The 12362-nt window shown below is 50.9% G+C and overlaps 2 protein-coding genes across 3 annotated transcripts in view; both read left to right on the plus strand.

The window, feature by feature from the left end:
- Positions 1 to 6807, plus strand: part of CORO2A (coronin 2A) — a 59485-nt gene extending 52678 nt beyond the window's left edge. Inside the window, exons 9-12 of one of the 2 annotated variants that reach the window (XM_027105399.1) lie at positions 798 to 910; positions 1236 to 1326; positions 2217 to 2491; positions 3798 to 6807. In XM_027105399.1, coding sequence (XP_026961200.1) covers positions 798 to 910; positions 1236 to 1326; positions 2217 to 2491; positions 3798 to 3929 — 611 coding nt within the window. In that variant the 3' untranslated portion in view covers positions 3930 to 6807. The remainder of the gene's footprint in view (positions 1 to 797; positions 911 to 1235; positions 1327 to 2216; positions 2492 to 3797) is intronic. The other variant, XM_027105400.1, reaches the window with a different exon arrangement.
- TRIM14 (tripartite motif containing 14) overlaps positions 6146 to 12362 on the plus strand; it is a 37127-nt gene continuing 30910 nt past the window's right edge. Inside the window, 4 exon segments of the mRNA XM_027104119.1 lie at positions 6146 to 6151; positions 8968 to 9249; positions 11791 to 11858; positions 11860 to 11884. Coding sequence (XP_026959920.1) covers positions 6146 to 6151; positions 8968 to 9249; positions 11791 to 11858; positions 11860 to 11884 — 381 coding nt within the window.

Below are 12362 nucleotides of genomic sequence, written 5' to 3' on the forward strand. Positions count from 1 at the left end.
CTGAGGTATGCGGCAGGTTCTCTGGGAGCACACAGGAAGAAGTCCGGGAGGGCTTACTGGAGGAGGCAAGACTTGAAGAGCCAAAAGGGAAGCAGAGCACAGCATGGGGAGAGGATGAAGGTGTTCTAGCTGAAAGTTAAGCAGTTACAGCAGTAGCAAGGAGTTGGGGAACACTGACCTAAGAGAGGTCCTACTTTTTAAGTGTGTTTAGGGATTCAAGACAAAACAAAACAAAACAGGATGCAACTATATGCCCTCTACAGGAAACCCACTTATATATAAAGACACAGCTAGATTAAAAGTAAAGATGGAGGTACTTCCCTGGCGGTCCAGTGGTTAAGACTCTGTGCTTCCACTGCAGGGGGCACGGGTTCAATCCCTGGTCAGGGAACTAAGATCCCGCAGGCCACGCTGCACGACCAAAAAAAAAAGTGAAGATGGAGAAAGATAGTATGCTAACACTAATAATCAAAGGAAAGCTGGCATTGCTCTAATAAGAGCATCTGGGTTGGGAGCTATGGGGAGGGTGATGGAGGGCCTTGAGCAGAGCTCACCTTCTGTAAAAGTTTAGCTAAAATCCTTGAAGGTAGGGGAGAAAGTCTGAGGATTTCAACCCCATTTCCCCAGCTCGGGACCTGGTCCAATGTACGACTGTTTGTTAAGGGAAGGATAGTGGAAAGAGGCTGGTCTCTGTTCACTTCCAGGTGTTCAGCCTGGCTTTGCCACTCACCCTGGGTCCCCGGGGCCCCAGCCCACCCTGAGGAATCTCTTGGCCCTCCTTGGTCATCTCCCCACAGGTGTTATGCCAAAGAGAGGTCTCGACGTGTCCTCCTGTGAGATCTTCCGCTTCTACAAGCTGATTACAACCAAAAGCCTCATTGAGCCCATATCCATGATTGTACCCCGGCGGGTAAGGGTGGTGTGAGCCGTCTCCGAGGGAGGTAGGGAACCCCTCCTGGAGAAGAAGGACCCCGGGACCTGGAGCCTGGAGCCCACGCCCCTGGGGGAGCAACAGGGAGGCTGATGGCCCCTCCTCAAGGGGAAGCCTTTCTCGTGGTCAGCACGCTGTCCCTCCCACCTCTGCTCTTGAGTTGCTCTGTGACGTTGGACACATCCCTTTGCTCTCTGGGCTTCAGTTTCCTCAACTCACAGGGGTTGGGGGGAGTCTGCACCCCTGGATCTCTAAGGGCCCTCCCCCACCATCCCCGCTCTCACTGTCCTGACTTCTCCTGCAGTCGGAATCCTACCAAGAGGACATCTACCCGCCCACGGCAGGTGCCCAGCCGTCTCTGACGGCCCAGGAGTGGCTCAGTGGGATGAATAAAGGTGAGGAAGGCAGAGAAAAGGCCTCGACTGAATGTGGGGGACAACAGAGCGTCCAGTGGCCCCAAGTAGCTGAGAGGGGTTTGGCTGGTATTTGTGTCCTCCCGTAACCCCAGAGGACTGGTCCTTGACAGTCGGTTCCCAGTGGTTAGGATGGTCGCATATGCGTCCAGGAAGGGAGGGGCTTGTCCCAAGTGGCTCAGGAAACTCCCTCCGAATCAAGGGATTTTGCTCCAGGGAAAACGTCTTTAAATTCTGGGCTGTGCAGAGTGACTGGAGAGTCTCAGCTGGATGCCCCATGCCCATCCTCCCGCCACCTCTGCAATTACTCTTTGACCCCAGAAACCCTCTAGGCAGCAGCCCCCGCCCGGGCCCTTCTGCCCACTCTGCCTGCCCTGACTCTCCCTCCCTGGCCTGTCAACATAAGGGCCTGCGCAGGGGGAGGCAGTGTGTGCTCCCACCCCTGCTGCAGCCCCCGGAGCTGCCTGCCGCCCCCTCCCTTTTATGTGTAACCCTTAGACAGTCTCGCTCCTTTCTGGGCTCGGTTTCCTCATTGTAGCCGTGTTGCCTGCCTCCCCTGCCTCTTGGGGTGTTGGGAGAATTCATGAACTGGTCGACGGCAGAGTGCAGTGCAGGCGCGAGGGGCCCGCGGTATTCTGGGGCAGTCCCTACAAACCAAGCCTCGCTTAGATAATCACACGAGTGTGTATTTGCACTCTGCTTGCCCTGGTCTGTGGGTTTGTGCCTGTCTGCGTGTAGCCATATCGCCCACACGTGTCATGTGTATCTCTGTGTCTCCGTGTGGCTTGTGTGTGTCTGCGTGTGTCAGTGCCCCCCATGCCCACCTGCTCAGGGGCACTCAGTCCTCACCCAGCCCTTTGCTTCCCTCCCAGGGCCAGTCCTGATGTCCCTTAGGCCTGGCTCCGAGCTGCTGAGCCCCCAGCCTCTGCCCCCAGAGAGACCCCCCTCCAAGCCCAGGCCCCACACCTCGCCTCGCCTCTTCAACCAGACAGAAAAGCTGGCTGCAGAAGATGGAAGGAGGCCCCTCTCCCTGCTGGAGGAGAGGGCGCCACGGTGGGTGGCAGAACACAGACTGGAGGAGAAGAAAACTTGGTTCACAAATGGCTTTGACATCTTCGAATGTCCCCCACCAAAGACAGAGAACGAGGTGCGAACGAGGGTTGGGTAGGCCTGCCAAGGGAGGGGAGCAGCTGTGAGCAGCTGGGGGGCGGCAGAAAGTGAGGGGCGAGGAAAATAACCAGCTGTGTGGCCTGGCCTAGCCCCTTAACTCACTTTGCTGATTCACTCACAAACACGTCATGAGCACCATCTGCGTGTCAAGATGGTGGGTTTACTTACAGGTGGTAGGGAACCATCTGTAAAATGCCGAGGGTTTGACTTGGTAGGTAGTAAAGTCCTTTCCACTTCTGATGCTCTAGGATTTTCTGTGCGCTCAGAGTCAACATTTGTTAAGTGCCTACTGTGTGCCAGGCCCTGGGTAGGTAGACACTTCAATATATCATCTGACTGTATTTTCTCAACAGCCCTGGGCGCGTGTAGCAGCTAAGAACACAGGGGTTGGGGTCTCACAGAGGGATTCTGATCCTGGCTCTACTGAGCGCTACTTCTAGGACCTTGGACGCGGGGGCTGAATCTCTCTCTTTTTTAAAATAAATTTGTTTATTTATTTATTTATTTTTGGCTGCGTTGAGTCTTCGTTGCTGTGCGCGGGCTTTCTCTAGTTGTGGCGAGCGGGGGCGAGTTGCGGTGTGCGGGCTTCTCATTGCTGTGGCTTCTCTTGCGGAGCACGGGCTCTAGGTGCGGGGGCTTCAGTAGTTGTGGTGCACGGGCTCAGTAGTTGTGGCTCGCGGGCTCTAGAGTGCAGGCTCAGTAGTTGTGGCGCATGGGCTTAGTAGTTCCGCTGCATGGCTGAATCTCTCAGCTTCAGTTTCCACAGTGGTGGAGTGGGGGTACTAATACTACCACCCTCGGAGGGGTGTTGTTAGCAGTGGAATAACGAAATCCTTAGGGGGGACACCCAACATCTAGTACCATTCTATACAGTGGCAACAATTATAATAATGCTGAGGTTAGTTTTCTGATCCCCAGTTTCCAGAGGAGGAAATTGAAGTTCAGAGAGGGTAAGTAAACTGCCTGAGGTCACATAGTTTAGCGGTGGTGAAAACTCCAGTCTCCAAGACTTCAGGGCTAAGTATCCTTTGCTCTACCCATGGGGGAATCTAAGGAGGCAAAAAATGTCTGAAACGTCAAGACTTTTTGATTTTCATTAATTGGGTGAAGAAAACTAGGTTTTTGTAAAAGATCTATGCCATGGCTGTCCCCTCAGGCCTCAGCCACGTAAATGTAATCACCCACCTTTCTGAGTCAAAAAGGGGCAATGTTTAATGCTTTCTGCTGGTGTCCTGACCCCAGGACACCCAGGTGACCTTCCCCTCTGCTCTGTGCTTTCCCAGCTGCTGCAGATGTTCTATCGGCAACAAGATGAGATCCGAAGGCTCCGGGAGCTGGTGACCCAGCGTGAGGTCCAGGCCAAACAATTGGAACTGGAGATCAAAAACTTGCGGATGGGCTCAGAGAGGCTCTGAGCAGGGTCCTCTGCCCTCCTCGCCCTCAGGGACACCACTCGGCTCATGGGGAGGTCCGGAACCAAACCACAGGTCCCCCGAGAACAGCCACTATTTCTGTATTTTTTTACCAGAGATGAAACTCTTGGTTGCGGAAAGATTCCAGTGGGACCTGGTGCCGATTTTCTATTTGCCTTCTTGAAACAACAGTGTCTGAATTGACTCTTTTTAGATGATACCTTGCCTTCTGTTTAATTGTTTTGAAGGGTCCACGGCAACTTCTCAAGGGGAAGAACATTGTAGAAAGTTAGAGCTGGAAGGTCCTAGGAGGTGAACCTTCCTGTGGTTTTCAAACTGTGGTCCATAGCAAGGGGGGAAGGCTAAGTCAGGAGGGCTGTGCCCCCCCCGCCTCCATTCCTACCAGTCAGCTCCCCTTCTTTCTGTTTTATATATTAGCTTCTATGGAATACATAATTCTGCTACTAAAAAAATATTAGAAGTTTGAAAACCAGTGACGTGGCCCAACTTCCTTATTTTACAGGTGAAGAAACTGAGGCCCAGAGAGAGGCAAGTAATCAAGGTCCCCAGAGAGTTCATGGCCGGGCTGGGCTGAGCTCCTGGTCTCCTGGATCTGCCTTTCTGCGGTTTATGATGCAGCAGATGTGCAGTTCTCAGCCCACAAGGCAGGAATCCGTTGGTTCTGGCCTCAGCTGTGCCCCTGAGTTGCTCAGTGACCTCTTGCAAATCATTACCTCTCTGGTCTCACTTTCTCCATCTGAACAAGGGGGACCCTGGAATGCGCTGCCCTCTATAGGATCTGCCACCTGAGATAAGAAACCTTGGCCTTGACCTAAGGAAAACTACTTGTAGGGTGATGATCTGGGTTTGCTGCAGGAACTCCAAAGACGTTGACAAAGAGGCAGAGGAAGTTTAACTTCAGGGAAGTAAGTCAGGGTTCAGCCTAATTGTAGAACACAGACGGGAGGCCATCCTCTCTCTCTTCAACCAGAATCAGCTGAATATGGGTAGACACTATCCCTTATGTGGGGATGCAGACAGCAGAGTGGTGCCCATGGCTACTGACTGCCACCACCAAAGCCCTGAGGTCGCAGAGCCTGCCTCCTCCAGGATGATGTAGGCAGATTTCAGCCCAAAGTAATAGAAGAGGTCCCCAGGAGGTAGGGAGACCCAGCCTGGAAGTGTGCCGGCAGAGCCCCATGGCTGCCCAGCCATGAGGGTTTCTGGAGAAGGATGACTGTACTAGGCAAGGAAGCGGGACCAGATGGCTCTGACTTCCCTTCCAGCCTGAGAGTTTTTCTGTGTCCCTCCTTTGTGAATCTGTATTCTGAGCCCTTTCTCTAAGGTTCTCTCCTTCTCAGTGGTCAGTACAACAACCCAGCTAGAGACGGGGAATGTTGGAAGTTAAATGTGCCCCTCTTTACCAAGGCTATGCAGACGATGAGTTTTTCCATTGCACAGGGCGATCCTGGAGCTAAGATGGGAACTGCAGGAGGCCACCTAGCCTGCTAGGTTTCAACCCAGGCTAGAATCCCCTTAGAATCCCCTTAGAATCCCCTTGGGAGCCTTCAGGAAATACAGATACCCAGGTCCAACCTCAGACCAACTGGAGCCGAATCTCCAGAGTAGGGCCTGACCTTGTGTATGTTTTTATAAGTTCCCAGGTAATTCTGCAATACGGAGAGGACAGAGACCCGCTGGGCTAGTCTCTCTGTACCTATTTGCAGTAAAGATGAGGACAGTGAGTGCAGACAGGATCTGGGACTTCAACCCTGTCTTCTAAGTCCATGCTAGAAACTCCTAAAAAAAGTCAAGAAGCATTGTCCTGGGTGTCTCTGGGACCCTGACTGCAGCACAGTGAGGGCTCTGTGCTCCCGACTGCCCCCTCCCCGAGCCATGGCTGCGTCCCCTTGTTTGCCCCCACACACCAGGTGCCCATGTTCCTTGTTGGGTTTACTCAGTCACTGGGGCCTGCCAAGCTTGCCAAAGGCCAAATCCCAGGCATTGTCAGGGGAGCAGAGCTCCACTGGATGGGGTTACCTTTCCCACCTCATTTGCGGCCAGCATGTCACAGTTTACAAAGCACTCCCACCCTCAATCACTGACACATTCTACTCTAATACGGGTCAGCTAGGTGTTATTATCCCCAAGTTCAGAAGAGAAGACCTAACCTCAGAGAATGAAGAATCATCAAGCCCAAAAGGCACTGGCTGCAAGGCATGGAGGTGGGGCCAGTCTGGAGAGCTTCCCACATGCCTCCTCGACACAGAGACATCCCTTCCTTCTCAAGCTTTCCCCACCCCTGAGGGACCCAGACCTCGTGCTTAAAAACAATACGAAGGCATCCATGAACAAACTTCTTTTTCCTTCTTTTTTTTTTTTTTACATCTACAATAAATTATTTAAATTATTTCACAGCAAGGGAGAGGGATAGGTAATTTTTATCAGATATTTTTTTAAGACATTTTTTAAAATTACATTTTTGTTCTTGACTGATGAAGTGGAACTCGCCCAGCATTTGCAGGGCCCTCAAGCTCAGGGCAAGCGGAATGTGTACTCATCTCCTTACTCCATACCCTAGGAACCCCCTGACTGTTGACTCAGGAACTTTCTGAGAATGAAGACAGCACTGGGAGATGAGATTTGGGGTGTATCCACCTTAGCTCTACAGTCATTGAGATTGTATCATAGAGGGAAGCAGGAAGTCAGAAATCAATCTATGCTTTTAATATGAAACCGTGCCTGAAACAGTTTGATTGTTTTAATATTGTTTCTGAAATTCCTTGTACCTTTGTAAAAAAAAAAAAAGTGAAAATAAATAGATGTGGAATAGTGCAATGGAAAGAATGGAACAAAATAATAAACAACATCTTCCTAGACATTTTAATGCATGGAGTTTACCTTGATTTGTTTCACAAATACCAATGACAGGTTCCCCTCGATATATGAAAGTAGAGGGTTCTTATGAAACCTTTTGCAAGCCAAAATGGCTAAAGTGAAGAATCAGTTACCTTAACACAACTTGCTAACGGACACACAAAATAAGTCCAGATAAAGCACAAATGCTCACAGGCACAGTTCAAAGCTAAGACTGCTTAATGTTGAGATGCTGAGTGTAGTTCCTGGGGAAGGAGCTTGGTGGTGCCACTCCCACTGCTTGGGGTGCTAGGGGGTACACCAATGCCTCTATAATAGCTTGCTGTAAAACAAACGCTGAACCTATTTTCACTTTTTGTCTTTTCTCATAAAAGCGAAAATCCTCTTCAGATTTCTTTCCATTAGTGAAAGCAAGTACTAATGTATGTCTTTTGTGAAAGCAAGGTGGCAGAAAGTGAACTTTTGGAAATACCCACTTGTTTGGGCCAGAATCCAAGCTGGGAAACAGGCAAGAAAGACTTGGTTCCTACCCTCCAAAGAGTTTTTAGTCGTGGTTGGAAGGAAGGGGACATTCAGGCTGCTCTTGGAGGAGAAGCAAGGAAGGCTTCTTGGAGGAAATGATACTTAGGCAGAAACCTGAAGGATACATAGGAGTAAACAAGGCAAAGGGCATCTGGGGAAAAGAGTGTTCCAAGCAGAGAAAACCAGCTGTTCCATAGTCTGGAAACAAGCAAAGGGTGGAGCATAGACAGGGCAGAGATCATGAGTATTAAGGGCCAAGGGCAGACTTCCCTAGTTGTCCAGGGGTTAAAACTCCATGCTTCTACTGCAGGGAGCGTGGGTTCAATCCCTGCTAGGGGAAGTTCCACATGCGAGCGGTGGGCCAAAAAAAAAAAAAAGAAAGGAAAGAGCCAACGGCTTTGTAGGTGGGAGCTGAAGCTTTTTTCCCTAGCTTTATTGAGTTATGATTGACAAAAATTGTATATATTTATGTTGTTTGTGATTTCTTGAGGTGTATGTGGTAATGATTACGATATGAATACATTGTGAAATGATCACCACAATCAAGTTGATTAACACATCCATTACCTCACGTCCTTACCATTTTTTGTGTATGGTTGAGAACATTTGAGATCCAATCTCAACAAATCTCAAGTGTACAATACAGTATTATTAACTATAGTCATCATGCTGTACATTAGATCCCCAGAACTTATGGGTTCTGTAACTTAAAGTTTGTACCCTTTTCCCCCACCCTACCCTTTTCTGTGAGCCCCTGGCAACCACCTTTCTACTCTATCAGTTTGACTTTTTTTTTTTTTTTAAGATTCTACATATTTAGGTATCATACAGTATTTGTCCTTCTCCGTCTGGCTTATTTCACTTAGCATAATGTCTTCCTGGCTCATTCATTTAGAAAACGGCAGGATTTCCTCTTTTAAGTCTGAATAACATTTCACTATATATACGTGCATATACCACATCTTCTTTATCCATTCATCCACTGATGGACACTTGGGTTGTTTCCATATTTTGGCTATTGTAAATAATGCTGCAATGAACATGCGAGTGCAGATAGCTCTGATACACTGACTTCATATTCTTTGGATATACACCCAGAAGTAAGATTGCTGGATCATATGGTAGCTCTATTTTTAATTTTTTGAGGAACCTCCATAATGCCTGTACCACTGCTGAGACTTTAGCGTGGGGGCAGGTGGAGTTTCCAGAATGTTTCTCACAATTGCGGGAATCGTTATTTCTCTTGGGGATAGGGCAAGAGAGAATTAAGGGAAAATGAAAAGTCTAGGTAATGCATAGCATCCCGGAAGGCCACAGCCAACTTTGGTCCCATCCACAGGGCTGCAGTTTTCTGATCATGACTGGACGAGCGTCACTCAGCGGGGAAGCCCACCTCCTTGCAGTTAGTTAGCCCATTCGAAGTGAGCCCCCATTTGTGCTGCGGCCGCCTCTGGGCTAGACACAGAGCCGGGAGACCAGGCCTGAGCATTCACTGCCCCGGCGGATGGGCGGGAGAGCACCGTGCTGTCCGCAGGGTGATGATGCTGCGGCTGTGCCCTGGCCTGCAGGCGGCGCCCTGCCATATATCTGTCTTTCCCTGCCGGAACTGGGACGGCCCGGAGCGCCCCGCCCCACCGCGCAGGTTTCTATTTCCCCGCCGGCCCCTCTCTGCGCGGCGGCCGCAAAACTTGCGGGTGAATGGCGGGCGCGGCGGCGCCAAAGTGGGACTCCTGGGGGGCTGGGCCCAGCGGAGCCCGAAGACGCGCGCGGCTGGCGCTGCCCGGAGCACGGCGACCGCGTGGCTGAGCTCTTCTGTCGCCGCTGTCGCCGCTGCCGCCGCTGCGTGTGCGCGCTTTGCCTGGTGCTGGGCTCGCACCGCGGCCACCCGGTTAGTCTGGCGCTGGAGGAGGCGGTGCGCGTGCAGGTGGGGACGCGGGGGTGTGAGCCCGGGAGCAGCGGGCGGGGAGGGGCGTACTGGGTTCCACTGACAGTTCCCGGTTGGGACCAGGACCCCCAAGGCGGCCCAGAGAGCATCTAGGAGGCCGACCTGTTGTTCAGAAAAAGAAACAAGCCCAAGGAAAGGCAAGGCCATCATTTAAGCATAAGAAGAGGTGGGTTTGGGAGTGAGAACTTGGGCGCCCCGGCCGGCACCGGATATCCCGGACCTCACCCACCAAGGCGGGTCCACCACACTGCCTTTGGGCCGGGAGAAATTCTGCCTTTTAACAAAGATGAAAAAACCCCTCCCGCTTCGAAAACATCTGTGTTTCCGGAAAGCCACACAAACAACTCCTCTGGTTTTCCCTCCTGGAATTCAGAGAGGGGCTGAGGACCGCCTGATCGCCCTGGGAGCGGACAACCCTCATAACAGCCTGGTGAGAGCTAGGCCAGACGGTTCGTGGCCAAGAAGAGGAGGGTTCTGGAGGCCGAGGCGGGCCTTGAACCCAGGACTGCCTCCCACGGGCCCATTCTCACCTTGGAGCTCTCACCCATGCTTATTCTTAATAGTGGAAGGGGGCTCTGGACTCTTGTTCCAACCTTGTGGCCAACTTGTCCAGTGACTCTAGTCAGACCCCTCCAACCTCTCTGGGCTAGGCAGGCCCTCCTGTCACAGACAGATGTTGATTCTACCACTTCACCTTCAAGAAGTCGTCTGTGGTTACTCCAGCCCCACAATGACCTATTCCCTGCACAGCATGACTTAACACCATCATGGTGACAACCTTGGAGCTCCACTGTGAGAACGGGCCACGTGGGGGCCAATCTAGCAGGTAGAGTCCAGGATTCAAGGCTTGCCTCTGCCTCCAAGATCTTCTTCTTATCTATAAAATGGTTATAATAATAATTTAGTTCCTCAAAATGCTGTTTTCAGAGTTAACAAGGCTGCTTTCAGAGATACAGCTTCTAATAGGCAGGTCCACCCACCTACCCCTTTTGCATCCACACACCCACCCACTCACCTGTCTGTTCATGCATCATCCATCTGCCCATTCATTCATTCATTAGACATCCATTCAACTCATACCTGGTGCCATGAGTCAGGGAATAGACCAATTCTTCCCTGACCTGGAGGAGTTCCTTGGCTAGTGGGGGAAGAACAAACAGTGACAACACAGTATGATAAGTATTGTAATTGGGGAGTCTGAGGCAGTGGTCAGTGGGAGCCAAAGAGAGGACAATGTGAACTAGGGACAGGAAGCCCAGCAAGACTTCCTGGAGGAGGAGCCATGGGAACTGGCCGTGAAGAATAAGTGGGGTTTCACCAGGTACTAGATGGGAGAAGCACCCTGTGACTGGAGGTTTCAAGCACCAGGAAGCTAGGTTATCCTTGGCTGATAGCCAGGAGCTGGACTTGAAGGCTTAGAAATCACAGTGGGGTATGCATGTGCTCCTGGAAGTTGAGGCTGTGGCTTATACTTGGGTTTCTATTGTGTTCCCAGCCCCACCACTCACTCCCAGACCCCCAGCTAGAATAAACCTGCACACCATAGCAAATGCTTGTTGGATATTAAAATAACGATACAAGCTATGTCTATCGAGCACTTACTGTGTGCCAAGCACTATACCAAGCACTCTGTGTACTTCTTATTCTTTCCAGCAACTCTGTAGGGGTGTCCCCTTTTTTTGTAGCTGAGGAAACCGAGGTTCAGAAAGGTGAGATCACTTGCCCAGGTCATGTGGAAGGAGAGCTGGGACTCAGACCTAGGAGGTCCCATCTGAGTCTGGGGCTTAGGCTCATAACTTGCTCCAGCTCTCCACTTGAATTTGGCAGCCCCTGGTAATTCTGTTCAATTCAGCAAACACTTCTGGGTCACCCCCTGGTCCCTATGGGGGATCAGGAACCAAGAATGGAGCAGACCTGCCCTCAGGAAGCTCCCAGTTGGTCCAGCAGCTGAGTGTAAGGTGAACCATAAGAAGGTAAGATGGAGGTAAGGCCTTTGGAGAAGTGGCAGTTGCGAAAAGCAGAGATAAGGAAGGGAGCCATCTTAGGTGGGAGAGGGGACCTCTTACCCATGCAGGTCCTCTGAACCCCAGACAAGGCCAGAGGACCACAGACCAATCCTGGATGCAAGTTCCATGAGAGCAGCTCCGAGAACAGGCGCCAGCACATTATAGGTACTCAGTATTCACTCTAGAAGTGAAGGCTCTTCCCCTGACCCCAAGCTGCTTCCCTAAAGTCCTATTTGAGGGCCTGGAAAAGCAGGTCACAAGCAGGACTGTCCTAGAAAAAAAGGGGGCACCTCGAGGTTTGGAGAATACCTCATGTGGGCCTCTGAGGATCAGAGTGGCCCTACTTCCAGCTCATCTTCCAACTTGCCTCATGACTTTGGGCAAGTCAGCTCACCTTTTGAGTCTCAGCTCAGCTGAAAAAAAATACAGGAGTGAGAGGACATGACCCCTGGGGTGACTTGTTATCTCAAAAGTGACAACATTAAGACTTCTCTCCTAATACTTTCACATACAGAAACTCACCCAAGAATGTTTAAAGAATTTGACAACCAAGAAGCAGCAGCAAGTTGGCAACATAACCCAGACAAGATGCTGCTGAGAAGCTCAAGGCAAGTGGGGGATTCTTCCTTATTCCAGATGAGATGTCCACCTTTGCCCTTGGACACACAGTTCTCCCCAATATGGAGCCAAGGGACAATGACAAACAGCCTCAAAGGGGCAGGTCAGGTTTGGTGAGACCTGGGGCTTCTGTAATTTAGGGGGCCCTTTTGGAGAAAAAGAACACAAAATTAGTTGCAAGATCATGAAGGGGCCATGCCAGGGAGGGACCTGGGGCTCCTGTTTCATTAGCTTTGTGGTGAATCTGCCTCTGCCCAGAGCCCTAGCCTTGTCCCATAATGCCTGACAAATTGCAGGAACGGCCTTTCCTCCCGCCATGGCCAAAGCCATTCTCTTGGACAGACTAGTCCTCCAAACCCAGCACCCCAGACTGCCTTAAGCAAAGCAGAACACAAGGTAAGGAACACACAAATCGCTCTTTAGGTTTCACTGTTGAAAGAAAGTAAATAGGTATAAATGTATTCCATA

This window comes from Aethalodelphis obliquidens, unplaced genomic scaffold, assembly GCF_003676395.1.
Source record: "Aethalodelphis obliquidens isolate GAN/ISIS:26980383/991018 unplaced genomic scaffold, ASM367639v1 scaffold7, whole genome shotgun sequence".
In the NCBI taxonomy this organism is placed as follows: Eukaryota; Metazoa; Chordata; class Mammalia; order Artiodactyla; family Delphinidae; genus Aethalodelphis; species Aethalodelphis obliquidens.